Consider the following 15,883-nt stretch of genomic DNA (forward strand, 5'->3'; position numbering starts at 1 on the left):
TCTATGTGTCCGCCAATTAAGCTTTTCTCTATAAATCATTCCCAGATATTTTAATTATTGTACCTGTGAAATAATCTCCTGATCGTACGTCGCAGTGTTATACGGACGGGTAAAGCTAAGGGGAAGACTATGATGGTACTTTTGTTGACATTTAGTGACATTTGTATTCCCTAAGCCACATTTCAATCTGATTCAAGTGCGACTGTAATTCTTGATAAAGGCTATTATATCGCTTGACACCGAAAAACGCATACTTATGCCTGCACATCACGGTGCGTAGTAATATGACTTAGTAAAATATTAAATAAAATGGGGGAGAGTACTGCGCCTCGAGGAACACCCCTCGTCTGTTTGTAACACTGAGAATCGATAGCAATAAAATGTACGTCCGCTCAGGAAATTACGAATCCATGCAATTATATACTGTGGGAGATTCACCCTTTCAAGTCTGTCGATCAAGATGGTGTGTCGACACTGTCATATGCCTTCGCAATGTCTAATGTCACTAAGGCTGCCTACTGGTTGTTGCGGCGAGTAAGTTGAATTCGACTCTCAAGTCAACATGAGCACACCGAATTGAGCATCCAGCCCTGAATACTATTTGAGAACCACTTAATACTAGGTTATCGCCTATCCACTTTTCGATATCACCACGCAACACTCTCTCGACTAACTTTACAAGATTTGAAGTCAGGGAAATAGGCCTAATGTTGTCTATTGTGTATCCATCGCCCTGCTTTTTAAGTAGCGGAATTACTTTGAGAACTTTGCAATCTGGATAAATCCATGCATTCTGAACTGAATATTTTTCAAATTTAAGGAAGTCCTGGGGAGACAATTCGAATATTATTTTTATCATTGCTGTAGTTATGCCATCAAGACCTAGAGCTGAAGCTGGTAGTGACTTCACCACTTTCACTAATTCTTCTAATGTGACTGCTGTGAATTCATCAGTTTTTTCAGGCGCCGGCATATGATAGGGTAGAAGTGACGTAAATCGACTCTCTAAGCCTTTTGCAATCTTCTCCAGTGACTGCACCAATTCCGTGGATGTTAAACTAACAGATTCTACATTTGTTGGTGCTGAAACAATCTTTTTAGACCGTGGATACCTAAATAGGGCTTTTTGATTACTAGACTGTGATAGATAACTGTAATGTGTTGCGTTATAATTTTCTCTCGATTTGTCAAATGTCTGCCTTAATGTAGCTGAAACAAATTTATAGTCATTCCAATTACGTAGACACTGGTTATAGGACTTTATCAACGCTGCTTTTCTTCTATATTCACGTTCACAGTCAGGATTCCACCAGGGAAAATAAGTACCACCTTTGGTTGACTGCATACTTAATCGGGATTTTGTATAACTGTCACTTATCACGTGACACAAATTAAGTGCCTTTACTTCGTCACTTAGTCCTCATTGTTTATTTAAATTTGATTGCAATGAATCATAAAATTTGCGATAATAACACAGGGGCGGACATGCTTATTGACCAAATGAATCTGGCACGCGATTTCAAAAATTATTGGAAGGTGGTCGTTGTTTGTGGCCGCGGTGATAGCAGACTAGGACAAAATGACACAACCGCAGCTGGAAAAAGTCAGGTCTAGCACCGGACGCGTTTTCCCAGATACATAGATTGGGGTTCTCGATTTTACACAATTGAGGTCATTTGATGCAGTCCAATCTAACAATCGTTTGCTACAAGAATCGGACCGATCGCCCCATGATACATGTTAGAATTGAAATCACCAGCTATGATTATATTCTTTCTGCATGCTGCAACCACGGCATCAAGAGAACCTGTAGAGAACAGGCCTGTAGGAAAATAAACATTGACTATCGAAAATGGGGCACAACCAGGCAGCATTACGTCTAATGCTAGCACCTCACTTTCTGCACAGAATGACTGGTGACTAATCTTAGCTCTATAACAAATTTTCGGTGAGATGAAAAATGATAATTACTAATTAATAATTACTTGAGCAATTCCCGAACTGAAGCCAATAATCTCAGAACGCACATTCACTTGAAACGAATTTCATACCGGTGTGACAGTACACCTCTGATCGCGATCGGGGCATATACGGATCGGATTTCTTGATCGCGATCAACAATGGTCGTTGCTACACAGTGCAACGATTCGGATCGAGTTGTTATCGTTTGCTGATCCTCAGCATCTCTCACAGAACTGCATAATGTATTGACTACAAATTCAGATTTGCAAAATATGGTTAAATTTTGGCAATATTTCAATTTTACAGCTTATTATTGTTGGCAAAAAAACATTTTCCTACGTCTGTTATTGAGCTGCCTTCACTTTTTGTTTTTAGCGCTTTCAGAATACTGCGCTACAGGGCGCAGATGTCAGCCTGCGATTAAACCTGCGATCGCGATCGCCGAGGTCGGGATCCCGTAGGATCGCTATCAGAAATGACCGTGTAGCAACACCCGATCCGGGTCAAGCTCGATCCGGATCGGCCCCGATCGCGATCAGAAGTGTACGTGGGACAAAGGTGTGACACCGGTATTAATACTAGCACCAGTTTGGAGATAAACGTATGCACTTGCGGTAAAAAATGCGGTAGAAAATGCACTGCTGTTACACCTAATTTCTTGAGATCTTTTTGGCACTGAAACTCAAGAGTAACTGGAACACCAGTGCATTTTGTCGCCCGTTTGGGAACACATATATTGAGACTTGTCGATCAACTGAATTCCTTCCTAGTAGCTACGACTTTCGAACTAACCGACTGCAATTCTTAAATTACGATACGCGTCATGCTTAATTAAAAGTTGATTAGCCAGACTTATGTAATTAGTCGATTATGTATTTCGATTTTTCGTGCAAGTAATATCCGTCTTCTAAGGTAATACTTGCCTTCTAAAGTAATACGACTGAAGAAGTAGAATATGGGCTATATTTAAAATTGCATTGTGCACACAAATTCAAGTTCATAAACACGGCTGAGCTATGATGACGCTTCGCTGAGTGTGGAGGCAGTGTAAGGAAAGTGACGCGAATGCGTTCCGTACGTTCCACAGAACTATTATCTATTAAAGCCCGGGGTTTTGAAGAAGCAAAAAGGGACGGGGAGAGAGGCCTAGTCGCCTCGCGAGACACCCGCACCCGGAGATTCGCCTCTGCGGGGCACGGCTCTTTCCCCTGCCTCCGTGGCAGCCCTCCGGCCCATGAGCTGTACACAGCGCGTACTCGGGCAGCGCGCCCGCGGCGCTTCAATCCGGGGGTCTATCCCGTGCAGACGAGGGGCCTCCTCACGAGGCCCCCACGAGGCCCTGCGCGGCGTTGAGAGCCGAGGGGTCGCGTGACCCCGTCCCTCCCAGGGGTGACACCGCTTGCACAGAGCCCAGCGTCTCGGGCCAGCGGGTCCCCCTGTACCCGGTTTTTAAAAACGCGCCGGGTGGACGCGCGGCCATGGACTCATAAACGCACCGCACAAGCCGCGCGAGCGGGGATTTGAACCCACGACCTCCCGATGTCGTGGCGGACGCTTCAGACCACTAGACCACGGCAACGGTGAGGGAACAAGAAGCATCACGCCGACGTCATATCTGAAGGGCGGCTCATAGAATGAAGAAGCAAAATATCGCTGCCTATTATGTCTTGTTTTGTCTTGATTCGTGTTGTGGGCTGGCGGCGAAAAGGCACTTTCTACTTTACAAGTTTTTGAAGCTGTTAAACAGCAAGAAGCTATTGGAAAACAAACACAACACTACACGAAAGACGAATGTATCGCACTGTTGTGCTGCATATTTGTAACATGTACTTGTTTATGTTCTATCGTGTGAACGTGTCGTAGAAGTCGTAGTAATGGGTTGCCTATTTAACATATGAAATACAATATGGCAATCGAAGATCGAACACACGAAGTGTTTAATTGATTTATTTAAAGCTACTAAAACGATTTTGGATGAGTGACGAAATCTCGAAAGTGAAAATCGCGAAACCATGCGGCAGTGAAGCATCTCTCGAAAGTCGGAAATGGCGCGCTTGGAAATCCTGCCGAGAGTCTCTCGCGATCGACGAATGGCCGCACAAATGAGAGCACGTCACGCTGCCTCGCGACCAGTGACGTCCGAGAACGAGCGATTTCGGCTGGGACACGTGCGACGACAACCAATGTCAGTCGAGGCAGTCGCTCCCCCAACCGATAAAACCGACAAGTGGGATGCGTGCAGCCATCTAGTGGCTAAACATGCAACCTAAAGCACTTGACCTTAGGCCTCTGAGACTGCAGACCAACACTGCGTTGAAAATAACGTTATTTTTCTGGCAATCCGCCCATTATTGTATAACATTGAGCCAGACGATAACATCGTTACAGCGTCAAATAAGTGGATGTCAAGCACTTTGATATGGAGAAGGACTCTATGGTCAAAAAGACACGTGCTGCGACCTGCTGACGAGCGAGAACGTTTTTCTTTCCTTATCCTCCTTTCCACTTGGCGCGGCTGTGGGGCAGTGCGTCGTCCGGTGGCGAAAACGCACGAAAACGCAAGAACACGGCCCATGCGATGACGCCCTGGGGTGACGGGGCACTTTGGTCTACTGCAGCATCATCTGTCGCTGCCTGAAGTCACTGCTGGCAGGCAGAGCCATAAAGGTGCAACACAGGCCTCCGGGATCAGCAATTATGGTTGTGGAGATCATGACCAGCACGAAGGTCATGCACGTCCGTGCGGAGCTCGCCGATTGCATGATGTGGTTTTTTCCTGCCGCGTTCGCAGATTTTTTTATGGGCACTGCAAGCGCTGGTTTTGTAGAAGTACGGGGTCGTGAATATTTGGCTGCTCATGGCGTGTTCTAAAAAAAGGTTTTGCGCTCATCGCTGCGCTGTTCTTGCTGAAATTTTTCATAACGATCGGATTTCGGATTCGATTTCGTCTATTATAACACTTGGCACAGTAAATTGCCTGGTTTTTAAGAAAAAAAAGTGCTAATTTGCCTGCGCTTACGGGTATGAGAAGTGCGGCAGCGACGGCGCAAACATAAATTTGTCGCCACCTGCCGTCATCTCCAGAAAGCAGCGTTTCAGGGACCTCTGCCGCGTGTTGCCCGCTCCTGGAAGAGGCGACTTCCCTCGTAGGTTTGACTGTCGGCGCTCAACTTTCTTTAAAAGCCACTATTCTATGCATTGAAGCACAAACCTAACTGGAGCATTAATGCATTTCGACCGACACTTTGAAAATTAATATCTCGGAACTTGTGCTGTCCAGAGAATTCGTTCCTAGTGGATACGCCGTGCAACTCAGCGGCTATAATTCGTAATCTAGATATGTGGCGTAAAATAATTAATTAAAATTTTAATAGTGTAATCACGTTAATTATTCAATTGAACGTTTGGATTTCTCGCAGAAGTAATGGCCGATTCATTCAGTAATTTAGATCAAGGGTTTGAACTGTGCTCTCTGCCATAGGAAATACCTTTAAAATTTTGTGAAATTAAAAAAAAACCGTGTATATTGTAATAATATATGTAATATAGTAATTGTAGCCGGCGAATTTTCAATGCGTATTCTTGGAATGAATTTACAAAATGACACAGGTTTGGAGATATACTCCACAAAACTTAACGTAAGAATGCACTGTTGTTCTGCTTAGTTTTTAGACAAAACGCTATTCTATGCATTAAAGCACAAAAGTAACTTTAATGCCCATGTATTTCATCCCGCTCTTTGTGGGAAAATCATCTCGAAACTGGTGTTCTTCTGGAAATTAATGTCAAGTAGACAGATGCGTCTTGGAAACTCACCAGCTAAAATTTGTAAATTGCAATACGTGCCGATAAATAATTAATGATGAAGCTAATTGGTGATGTTTTGTTGAATAGTTAAATATGTCTTTCGATTTCTCGTGCTAGGAATTCCCGCCTCTTCGAATCACACAGCTCAATGTCAAGAACTATGCCACCTGCCATCGGCGACTTTTTTTTTTTGTAATCCGTAAAACTTTAACATGACTGCACCGTATACACATACACCCATGCACATATACACGCCCTTTTCAGCTCTCCCATCTTCTTTCTACCTCTACCACGTAAACGGCTACCGACAACTCCCACACGTACACTCTTTTTTCCGACCTTGACGTTCTGAAGACCTCAGCAGCAACACTGAAAACTAGCTCGAGAAATTCGGTGGGACACATCTCAGGGTGACTGTCGACAGTAAGGCGTGTATCATTGAATCATTACAGTGGCACAAAGTACTGCCACCATCAAAACGATTTATGTATGATGCGTGTTCTGTAACGGAATTCCTCCTTTGCGCTTCCCCAAGAACACTCGGCGCCGTCTAGCGCCGCCGCGGGGAAGCCTAGGCGTGGCCTCCGAAATTCGTGGCGCGCCGCTGCGTGCGAACGCCGAGAAACACGTCATGTGGCAACCAGGCTCCCTTCTCCGATGGAGCCCTATTCCCCCAGCACAGCAGCCAGACACTCTAGGCATTCGACCACGGACTATACCCAGTGACCCAGGTAGGCGGGGAAACGGTTGGATAGAAACAGACGTAGATACAAACGTAGCCCCCAGAAAGTTCGCGAAGTATCGAAAGAATGCTAACGAATTAAACGAAGAAAAGCGAAGGAGCTTAATCACTTCGCTCCAAGTGTGCGCTGGTGTGTAGGACAGTGTTGAAACATATACGGATCCTGCGCACAATATTGTGGTTGCCCAGCATCTGGCTCCCCTATGAGGCGCAGCACTTCATCGTTGCTAGGACTCGGAAAAGACGGTGCCGGTTGGCCCGATGAAAAGCTGAAAAAATCGTTTGTATGCGATTTGCTGGCTATAACGGCCTAAGTGGCCTTCGCTGTCGGGACGTACCAGCATCTGCTCGAGTCGTCCGGCAAATACTGAGACACAAATAGAAAACAAATACTGACACCCCGCGAGTTTAGCTTTTGAACATGCGTATTTGCGAGGCTGCTGCATGGCACAATCTCGGGCCTTTTTACTATATTTTTCACCAAATGCAGATTCTCAAAGCTGCGTCGTTTGTTACAGCTTGTTCCGTCAATTGAATAATTGGTTACATGTAACTGGTTGACGAAAAACGTAAAATTAAAGTCTTAAACTCAACGATAAATGACTCACACGTCGAGATTCAGCTCTCGCTTCGCTAAGTAGTGCGTTGCTCGCACACGTCGAGCACATTAAAGAAGACAGAGCAGAGCGCCGAGGCCCCCTCAACTGTAACGAGGGTATTTAATACAAAGCACAGGCAAAGGAAAAAAAATATTGTATTCAGCCACACCCTGTTGAAAACTTGACACAAAAAAAAGGGGGGGGGGGGAAGAAAAAGGAACCCGTTATTTTTTGAATAGTAATATTATTAACCAGCAATTTATGTATATATATTTGGGTGAGACGTTTTCCAGTGATTGTTACTGGAATGCACATATAAATAATGTAGTTGCAAAAACTGCCAGAGCGCTAAATTTTGTTAAACGAAATCTGAAATCATCACCCTGAAGAACACTGCTCATATTTAATTCGTTCGTCTGCTCTTAGAGTATGCGTGTTGTATTTGGGACCCTCACCAGAAAACCTTTATTGATAAAATCGAGAGAATAGAGCCGCAAGGTTCGTTCTGAAGCGATACAGGCGAGGGGAGAGCTGCACTGAAATGAAAAGCGAGCTAGAATGGGAAGCGTTCTCCACTCGCGGAAGAAAATTGCGTTTGAAGTTGTTATTTCAAATATATAATAACAAGAACAGAATTAACCGAGGCACTTATCTTAATCTGCCACACTATATATCCAAGATAACTAGTCATGACCGTAATATTCTAGAATACCGGACTATAACGAACCTTTATGCTAACTCTTCTTTTTTTCTCGAATTGTAACAGAGTGAAATCGATTGTCTTGTGACGAAGTGTGCTGTATTAATGAAAATCTGTTGTTTTTTCCCAAGTTGTAACTTTCTTGCTTACACGCCCTTGGGCAAAGCGGGGTATTTTTGAATAAAGAAAGAAGCTCCACAAACAGTAAACTTTCTTATTAGCGGCGATGACTTTTCTCATTGCTTTCAGGTCGGCGATTCACGTCTCTCGCGTTGAAGTACATTCTTCTCGCTTTGACAAAACAGCAGCAGATATGTAAACAAGGCCATTTGCTCCACGCATTCAAGTCGTGCAAGGTTTACCAGTCTGACGTGGGTCACCTAGCACCACTAGAAGTCTGTCCTAGGAAATATTCCCTCCTTACGCAGTTGGAACTGTGTGTAGGCAACGTGCGTGAAATTTAAGAGTATTTCTCGTATGATGTGGTAAGCCTCCTTGATTGGCGCTCTTGTACTCTGTGAGTAATGAATTGCTGCCAACAACTGCAGCCAAAGAACGGATTTCCTCTAAACGTGAAGAACTGGTTGAATTAGCGGGAAAGAAAATAATAGCTACATTACGTAATCGCGGTGAGTGCCTCCAAGGTGGAGCCCCTGGTCTGGGGCCTGCTGTGTTGTTACTGAACTTGCCTATTATACACAAACATGTAAAACAATATCTTCTCATCTACATCACTTTGCAAGCAACATGCAACATCGTACATAAAATACATCGCCGCTTCAGAGGCTAGGCTAGAAAGGCTCATGGCCTGGCAAGGCCCATATTCCTGGTGAAACGGTACAGTTGGCACATGAAGGCGTTACAACGTTGTAAGACACACATTGCATAAATGTAAGTACAATCGTCTGTTTAACCAAGTTGCTAGCAGAAACTCGAGCTTTTGATAAGCCCCGCTAAGAGCGACATTTTGTACCGCACATGACTGACATGATCAGTTCATGATATTCCTTCGTTGAAGACAACTTCAAGAAAACGCATCTTGATGTAATCGTTAAAAAATATAAAGTGCAAAACAACGAAACAATACGAGGTGTTGTTTCGTTGTTATTTACGCGAACGCTGAAAGCCGCCTGTCCGAGTCGAAATCTCACATCATTGCTAGGAAGCTATAGAAAATGTTTTTGCTTGACCGCAGATCACTAGAAATCACAGCTACACGTACTTTTGCAGTCGGTCACGAAGCGAGGAGGCGTGTTCGCGAAGGCAAGAAAGCGGCACTTCTTGCGGTACCACGCGGCGGCCGCAACAACTGAATGATCGTAAGAAATCATAGGTTCTGCATCAGCTCAAATGAGACGACTCAAGCAGTATAGGCAGATCTAGACCGGAAGCTAATTAGACCTAGGGAACGGTTCAGGACACCGTCAAACTCCGCCATACTGTCGAATTCGCCATCCTGTCATCTTTTATTGGCCCTGAGGGCTGTTGCGGTCTCTCTGATTGGATCAAAGTGCCGCCATTACAAACTTCAACGCGGTAGAATTTGACAATGTCCAGAACAGTATCCCTAAAGTTTCCCGCAGACCGCGATGCGAGTGCCACCACGCTGCAAGAATAAGGCAGGTGTGAGGCTAGACCCTGAAACCCCGCTGCAGAATATATGCAATTATTGGCAGATCGCACGCGACCTCTGCGATGAACGGTAGTGTTGCACATTCTATATGCCCGGGTCCTCAAAACTAGAGCGCTTACCCCGTTAGAGCTACTATATTGCCCAGAATCGCGAAAGAAAGCCAGTTCTACGCAGTGAAAGCTGTCAAAACAGCGAAGCTGGTGGTCGTTTTCTCAAGTTTGAACTCGTGTTTAGCGCGATTTTCATGAAAGTCTTTTGTCTCGTTGTCGTCGTTTCGCTAGATTCGAGCTTCGGTTCCGGACTGCGCACACTCTTCAGTTGCGTGAGGCTGTGATCAAACCGCAGTCTATCACACATCTTGCAGCTGTTGCCGCACTCACGGCTGAGAAATTCTCTCTTGAACAGTCCCTCGCCATCCTCCGTGGGAAGAATCTCTCTGCGTCGACGTCTCTACTCGGCCTCCTACTCTCGAAGTTGGGGGTTAGCTTGCCTCTGTTGGCGCTTGGCTTGGTTCGCCTTCTCTTGAAAGTGGGCGTTGGCTTGCCTCCACCGGCGCTTGGCTTGCGCTTCCTGTTCTCCATCCTCGGCGGTAGCGGCTTCTCTCCGCTGGCGCTTTGCTTGCGCTTCTCACTCTCGAAGCTCGGGACTTGCGCGACGTCGGCGCTGCCGCTCCCGTGCGAACTCCTGCTGACGCTCGCGCCGATCGCAATCCATGGGGCGAAAGGGCGCGCGCCGGCGAAGCACCTGCTGCTATACCCCTCTCCTCCCCCTTCCCTGGCGTGCACTCTGCCTCCTGCCCCTCTGCGTGACACAGGACAACGGACGGCGAAGGCTAGACTTAGAACAGCTCCGCTGTTGAAACACGAGGCAACCCAAAGCCCATCGAGCAGCTGTCAGTGAAGGTGCCCAGAGAAGATGCGAAGCTACAGAGCGCTTTGTTTCACTCTACTTTCATCGAAGCCATGAGGTCCGTGAAATTTGACCCAGCGAGATAGCAGTCTGTGAAGCCTTTAATTTGGAGGCCTAACAGTCAACCACAGCTGAACTCCATACATTTATGAAAGACACACCGCTTCCAACACTCAATCGCTTCGTATTTCTTGCTCACTCATTCGTTCGCTCTTGTCATCGACCCAAGTCGGTGGCGGACCAATCTGGAAGGAGAATAAAACAATGAATGAGCGAGCCAAGGCACAGGTACTGACCCATATAAGCTGTTTATTTTATTTTTTTATTTTTACTTAGAGTTAACGCAATGCTTATAAGGCGTCTGGCGGCAGAATACTACAATTCCACTCGTAGCTGGATTACTCGTAAAGGCGGGCATTATTTTCACGAGACCTTTATTTGCATAACCGACTAATTCACAAAAAAATGATTATATTCATATTCAATTAACTTAATGCAAATACTGCAATATACAAATTGCAGCCGGTGAGTTCGCAAGGCATATTAACTTGGAATAAATTCTCGAGATGAGATCAGTTGAGAAATATGTACTCCCGAAGTGTGCAAATAAATATGCTGGTGTTCCAGTAATTTTTGTCCGGCAAGACATAAAACGGCATTTTGTTTAAACAGTCAGGGAAAGAGCAGGGCATTTTACCGTCAACTTTGATGACGTTATCTCGAAAATCGCATTTTCAAGAATCATTCCAAGTGGATGATGCACCCGGAGCGCTCACTGGTTGCAATGTGTAAATTCTAATGTGCCATAAATTATTTAGTTAAACGCTGATTAGTGAGATCGTGTTCCTTAATCAATTACGCATTTAGATTTCTTGCGCAAATGGTCTCCGCTTCACCGCGCAATTCAGCTGCATGATTGGAATCGTTCTATCTACCGCAGGCGATTTATTAAACCTTATGCTAAATCCTCCTACCCCCCCTCCCCACCCCAAAAAAGGAAAGAAAGAGCACCTGGTACATGCCTCCGCCATGCCCGCGACGACAGTTGCAAGACGGGACCAGGCGCGGTATAAAGCGCAGCGCCTGGCTTACCGCGTTGACATCACCCGTGGACGCTATGGGAAAATCTTACCGACAGATGTCGGTTTAGACAACTGAATGAACAGTGCGAACTGCAAGAATGCCGTAAGCAATTGTCTATCCTGCCGCTGTTTTTTTCTCGTTGCACATTACTGATCAAATGCCTGAGACCGATCCTTTGGCACGTGAATAAGGAATCGATGGCCGCCAGGTATACGTATACGTAGAACTGTAACAAGAGCTGTGACATTCTAGAGTCAATGGTTTTCTCGAGCTAGCGTTTATTGATTGCTCTAGAAGTTCCCCGTAGAAAGCCAAGCACGGCCCTCGGACGCATTATCAGGCGGCTCGAGCTTTAATGCGAACGATGCATATAGGATCAATACCCGTGTTTTCTTCGTAGGTCCGGCCAGGTATATAGCCTCAATCGCGCAATAATAAGAAAATCGAGTCTCCGATGGTGGGACTTGAACCAGGGCACTCCCGCACAGCAGGGCCTAATGCCATATCGTTAGGCCACATATGCGCGTGTATTGGTGAGAAAGAACACAAGACCCTTACACGTTCTTTCCGTGTGCAAGATATATAGCGCTTTGATATGTTTGGCACGTGCGCCTCGTTACATAGCAAAAGTTTCCTCGTGAATAGGAGTGCACGAATAGCAGCTTTTGCGACGGAAACGAATCCGAATCTAACGGTGCCAGAAGCGAATCGAAAGAAATCGCGAATATCTTTTAAATTAATTCGAGTCTGGTGTCATACGTGCGAAAGCCAGGATATGATTATAAGGAACGCCGTGGTCCGTAGGGCTCGGGATTAATTTCGACCACCTGGGGATCTTTTAACGGGCGCGCAGTGCACGGCACGCGAGCGTTTTTTTTTCTTCTTTTTCTTCTTTTTTCCTTCCGTCGCCGTCATAATGCTTCCGCAGCTGCCGCCGGGATTGATCCTGTCACGCCTTGGGTCGAAGCAAGCAGGGCAACGACATAGCCACTGGACTAACGTGGCGTGTTTATCGAATACCTTTCGAATAGTTTTCGAATCATCATTATCACCAAAAACATTTATTGGTCTCTGCAGGATCTTTTGTTGTAGTACGTCAGGGCCTACACCAAATGTTTTCGAATAATGATAAGCCGTTTTCACGATTGGTATAAAACGATGTTCAAGTCCTAGTAATCAAGACGTCAGCAAGGTTCTGTCATTACACTGCACGTAGCGAAGTGTTGTTTCTTAGAAGAAACAGTCGAGCATTAGGAAGAAATAAACAGTTTCTTCGCACACACGACGGCACACTATTCGTAGAATACGAATCATCGCTACATAGTCGGTGAAGTGTGGCTCCCCGAAGGGTGCAGCCTGCTCCGCTACGCAAGTTCTCGTGTTTTATGGCCGCTGCTACACCAGGATAAAGCTTATCGTGCTTTCTCTCAGATATTATATTTTTGTTTGTGCACAACTGATGTTTTGATATATATGCTAAATCTATTCGAAAACTGAATGTATGTATTCGTTCGAAACTATTCGAAACTGAAGTAATGAATGAATGTGTTAGTTAGTCTACATATCGGTCGTCGTCTGACGTCCGCCGCCGTTGACAATTTGACTACAAAGGAAGCATTCTAGCTATTCCAGAAAGCTTGTCTTTACTACGCTTAAATATTATAGAATTCGTTGAAATACCAACACCCAATGCCGTAATGAGTACTAGTATCTCTGCTTAATCGAACGCCTATCTATTATCGAAGCATGTCATATAGAGGGTTTTCTTATATTCCGCAGACTTGACAATTACCGAGTGACTTAGATGGGTGAGATCTATTGCCGAACATGCCTCTCTAAATTCATTATATCCGCTGGGCTGGCTCAAGTCGTGTGGCCTCGATTCCATTCAAAAGTATCTTGACGAATATTTTGTGCAATACAGAAAGAAAGCTAACGGGCCCATAACTGGGGCAAATCTTGACCGTCTCCTTCCTTGTGATTTAATATAATGCTGGAATTCTTTCAAGCCTGGCATTTCGTACGCGCGATATCTGTATACGCACACTCATCACCATACCAGTCATAAACGTCTATCGCATGCGACAATCAATTCGCTGCGATAGCTGCGGCTATGATGTTCTACTGCGAAGCTCGAGGGCATGGATTCGATTCATCGCCGAGGCGGCCATATTTCGATAGACGCAAAATGCAAAGACGCTTGTGTACTTAGTTTAGGTGCACAGTAAAAGAACCGGCCCGAGGTGGTCATGATTAGTCCTCCACTAGGGCGGCTCTCATATTTTCAGAGTTCGTTCAGGACGTTAAAGTTAAACCCAATCAATCAATCTATCTATCTATCTATCTATCTATCTATCTATCTATCTATCTATCTATCTATCTATCTATCTATCTATCTATCTATCTATCTATCTATCTATCTATCTATCTATCTATCTATCTATCTATCTATCTATCTATCTATCTATCTATCTATCTATCTATCTATCTAATGTGCAGCAAAGTCTCACCGCCAGTCTCCTCCAGCCTTGAGAGAGTTTGACGAGCAGCTCGTCGGACTCCATGACGTAAGCCAGGCTGCCAACGGGCTGTGACGACGCGGCCTTGAGAAACGAGGCCGCGTCCCTCCACGCCACCGTCTTCCTCGTCATCGGTCCCATCTCGGGCAGAGGGGGCTCGTCGCCGTAGTCGGAATCCTCGTCTGCGCGCCGAGAATCGAGATCGAACGAGAGATAGTCAACTGCGCCACCTGAAGAGATAAGCCCACGTACGAAAAGAAATGCGCCGGCATATAATCGGAGTTTGTTGAGTCCAGGTTGCGCCGACCCTAATTGTTTGCGGTTACCTTGTTTCAGCAAGTGTTGTTTCCTTGCCTCAAACATACTCCATCCGCAGCTTGTCCTTCGTCCTTCACATTTGGTGCGTAACGCAGAGCTTCCAACTCGGCTAACAGAATACCAGAAACGTTTGTATGGCGGTGTACGTGAACAGCTGGCTGAAGACATGACCGATATAACGAACAAAGCAAGCGCAGTAACCTACAAAATACATACAAAAAATAGTTGGTCATATTTACAACAGTTACCGCCAACTTAAAGATGCGAAACTTAATCAATATAATCCGATTACAGCTCAAAGACAGAGGCGATCACAGACAAAGGAGACGACGCTTCGTGCCTTGTTGACAGTTGCAGGCTACACGCGGATTTCGGCCGTGCACCAACCGGGCTGAGGAGAATCTATTTGCCAGTGCGCACCTTTGCGCTCTTCCAGGATGCTTCTGGTGGCGTCCACCCAGGGCATGGGCAGTCCCGGTGCACCCGGCGGCCCGGGTGGTCCTGGCGGACCGCACTCGCCCTGGAAGGTGCAAGATCCCGTGTGACCGCTATGAGGCGCGACCAGGGTAGACCTGCGCGGTAACTCAGCGGCTGCGGCGTGGCGCTGCTGAGGTCGCAGGTTCGATCCCGGCCGCTGAGACCACGCTTCGATAGGGACGGAATCCAAATATGCTCGTGTAGTCGCATATTTTATCTTAATTATAATTTTTTTTTTAATTTAGCCGGAGTAGAGAGGCACATACATTGACTTTGGAATGATGTCAGCAATTTTCTGTTAATCTTTCTGAAATAAAACTTACTTGAAAACGCTATATAAGGGCAACATAAGATCGTTCTTTTTAACTGTTAGCCAAGCGTGTTGCTTGTCACAGTGAGGCGAAACTGGCCACATAAAGCGACACAAAGGCCATTGTGCTGCGCGCGATCCTATGATGCGATAGTGCGCCTGCTATCTGTGTCTCTCTCATTGCCCCTTTCTTATCTTTTTACCTACCACGTCCCCCAGTGTTGGGCGGCAAACCGGCTTTTATGTTATGGTTAACCCCGACGCCTTTCCTATTTATTTCGCTTCTGTCTCTCTCTCTCTCACTATCGTTTTATGGCGGCAAACGTTGCTTTTTCAGGGAAAGCCTTTGCAATTAAAAGCATAACTTCGTTGTTGTTGTTGTGGTTGTTGTTGTTGTTAGTTGCGAGATAATCAATTGAGGTTGAGCGCTCCATATAGAAGGATGTCCTGTCCTGTTCCCGAGTCAGCAATGTCTATGCTACTCGGCCGGGCCCCTGTCACAGAGCTCCAGGTGTCCGGTCCGCCACGCCCGATTTCTACTACTGCTGATCAACAGGTGCCAAACCTCCCCGATGAGCCTCCTTCTACTGACGAGCGCCAGGAAACAACACTCCAAGAACCGACTCACTTGTTTCCTGTTAGTTTGGCTTCAAATAATCATGTTCCCACCCACAAAGTATGCCTCGAGAAGACGAATGAGACGGCTTCTCATTGCGGCAACAGAGAAGTACAGACACCCCCGCAGCAAGAGGTACGTTGCGAGATTCTCCGAAGTGACCCTGCTAAGTGGCCGGACGTTATTACTGACAGCTTTCGGAGTGCAT

The 15,883-nt window shown here is 45.8% G+C and overlaps 1 protein-coding gene across 1 annotated transcript in view; it reads right to left on the reverse strand.

The window, feature by feature from the left end:
- Positions 1-10,435: 10,435 nt before the first annotated feature.
- Positions 10,436-15,883, reverse strand: part of LOC126525520 (uncharacterized) — a 31,356-nt gene continuing 25,908 nt past the window's right edge. The window contains exons 13-15 of the mRNA XM_050173415.3: positions 14,693-14,792; positions 13,946-14,136; positions 10,436-10,597 (exon numbers count right to left, since the gene is read on the reverse strand). Coding sequence (XP_050029372.2) covers positions 10,526-10,597; positions 13,946-14,136; positions 14,693-14,792 — 363 coding nt within the window. The 3' untranslated portion in view covers positions 10,436-10,525. The remainder of the gene's footprint in view (positions 10,598-13,945; positions 14,137-14,692; positions 14,793-15,883) is intronic.

This window comes from Dermacentor andersoni, chromosome 8 (genome assembly GCF_023375885.2).
Source record: "Dermacentor andersoni chromosome 8, qqDerAnde1_hic_scaffold, whole genome shotgun sequence".
NCBI lineage: Eukaryota > Metazoa > Arthropoda > Arachnida > Ixodida > Ixodidae > Dermacentor > Dermacentor andersoni.